At 32.7% G+C, this 1,717-nt stretch overlaps 1 protein-coding gene across 1 annotated transcript; it reads right to left on the bottom strand.

The window, feature by feature from the left end:
- Positions 1-580: 580 nt before the first annotated feature.
- LOC146896317 (ethylene-responsive transcription factor 1A-like) lies at positions 581-1,459 on the bottom strand. Its single transcript, XM_085732263.1, has one exon. The coding sequence runs from the start codon at positions 1,341-1,343 to the stop codon at positions 705-707; it is 639 nt and encodes a 212-aa protein (XP_085588389.1). The 5' UTR covers positions 1,344-1,459; the 3' UTR covers positions 581-704.
- Positions 1,460-1,717: the final 258 nt, after the last annotated feature.

Genomic DNA, 1,717 nt, shown 5'->3' with positions numbered 1-1,717 from the left:
GTAGGGTTGAATTTATTAAAAAAAAAAAATGTAGAGGGTTGAATATATGTTTCAGGTCTCCATAAATATTTTAACTTTTCGTTTTAACCCTTTAGTATTTTTCTTTGATTTTTAATCCCCTAAAAAGTTGTCAATCATCACTTTTAATCCATAATTTTAAATCAACTTATCTTTATCCATCAAATTTTATGAGTTTTTACGAGAATATTAATAATAATGTAATAATCTCTTAAAAAAAATTATTTTCATAACTAAACATGAACTAAATATCAATTCTTATGCGTAAAAGACATAAGATCAAATTTAACTCACTTTAAATAAAATCAATTTCACAAAACTAATTTTTGTCATTGTATAGAACCAAGGAAAATACACTCTTAATGGAAATTTCATTAATGGAAATTTGTTTGTATTTGTGTGCGCGAATTGATTGACTGTAAAAACTGTAGTTTAATTTTATACTCCATTAGCTAATATCGAATGGAAACCAATTGTTTTGTCACGTAATCTCACTCTTAATCCAATGAAATCATGAAAAGTAATAATAGGGCATTAGTGTGCATATAAACGGTACTAGTAATTAAAAAAAGTTGGCAGCATTTTATAGCAAAAAAAACATTCAGCCATTGATGAACATAAACATCATTAGCCCTCCCTTTTTCTTAAATGGCAAACATCAGTACCCACTAGAACATCTTTAGCCCCTAAACCATTTCAAACCCTGCACTTAATTGCCACCTATTCTTGGCTAATTTATTCAATACATCAACTAAGTTCTTCTTCTTCTTTATTATCCCTCCCGAAGGCTCATAATTAGCCTTCGGTAAACTATTCTTTGAAGCTACCACCACACTCGTCGGCTCTTCAGAGCCGATAAGGTGGGGAAAATTGAGCTTGGCTTTTCTACCACGGATCTTGAAAGCGGCTCTATCATAAGCCAACCCAGCTTCTTCTTCAGTTTCGTATGTTCCAAGCCAAACTCTAGCTCCATTCTTCTTTGGATCCCTTATCTCCGCAGCAAACTTCCCCCATGGCCTTCGCCTCACGCCTCTATACCGCTTCCATTCTGGTACTGAGGTGTGAGGTTTATGGATCATCGCTGATAATCCATTTTTACACGCGGCGTTGTCAACAATGTCAGAGTTGTTAACATCCAATGTTGGATTAGGAAATGAATCATGTGAGGATGGATCTGAGGTTTGGTGGGTGGAATTACTATTCATGATGAGAGAATGGAAATCATGTTGGTGTTTAAGTTCAAGATCAAACAAGTGGTGTTGAATTTGATCAACAGATTCAAATGAAGGATTAAAATCACAAGACATTAATATTGTAGCATCCATTTTTTTTAATGAAAATGATGTAGTGTTTTTAAATGGTTTGGGGTTATAACTTTGCGGTTACTCGAAGGAGTGTTTGATTTGATATGAGATTGTGTGGGCTTGGTGAGGCTCAAAGAATAATACCTTGTGCTATATATATATAGGGGTAATAGTCACTTTAGTCCCTGAACATGTAATGATTAGTCATTTTAGTCCTTCATTGTATCAAAATTTCAAAATAGTCTCTGATTGTGCATTATGTTAGTCAAAATAGTCCTTGATACTAAAATAAAAAATATTACCGATACATTAACTGTGTGAGTGTTGTGATTTAAATTGATACATGTTTTTTTTTTGTTGAGGAAATCGATATGTGCTTTTATTATTATTTTTAA

Source organism: Medicago sativa, chromosome 8 (assembly GCF_051527215.1).
Source record: "Medicago sativa cultivar Bolivia chromosome 8, Bolivia_mono, whole genome shotgun sequence".
Classification (NCBI taxonomy): Eukaryota; Viridiplantae; Streptophyta; class Magnoliopsida; order Fabales; family Fabaceae; genus Medicago; species Medicago sativa.
The sequence above is the reverse complement of the archived record's forward strand: the minus strand, read 5'-3'. Positions and strand labels throughout refer to the sequence as shown.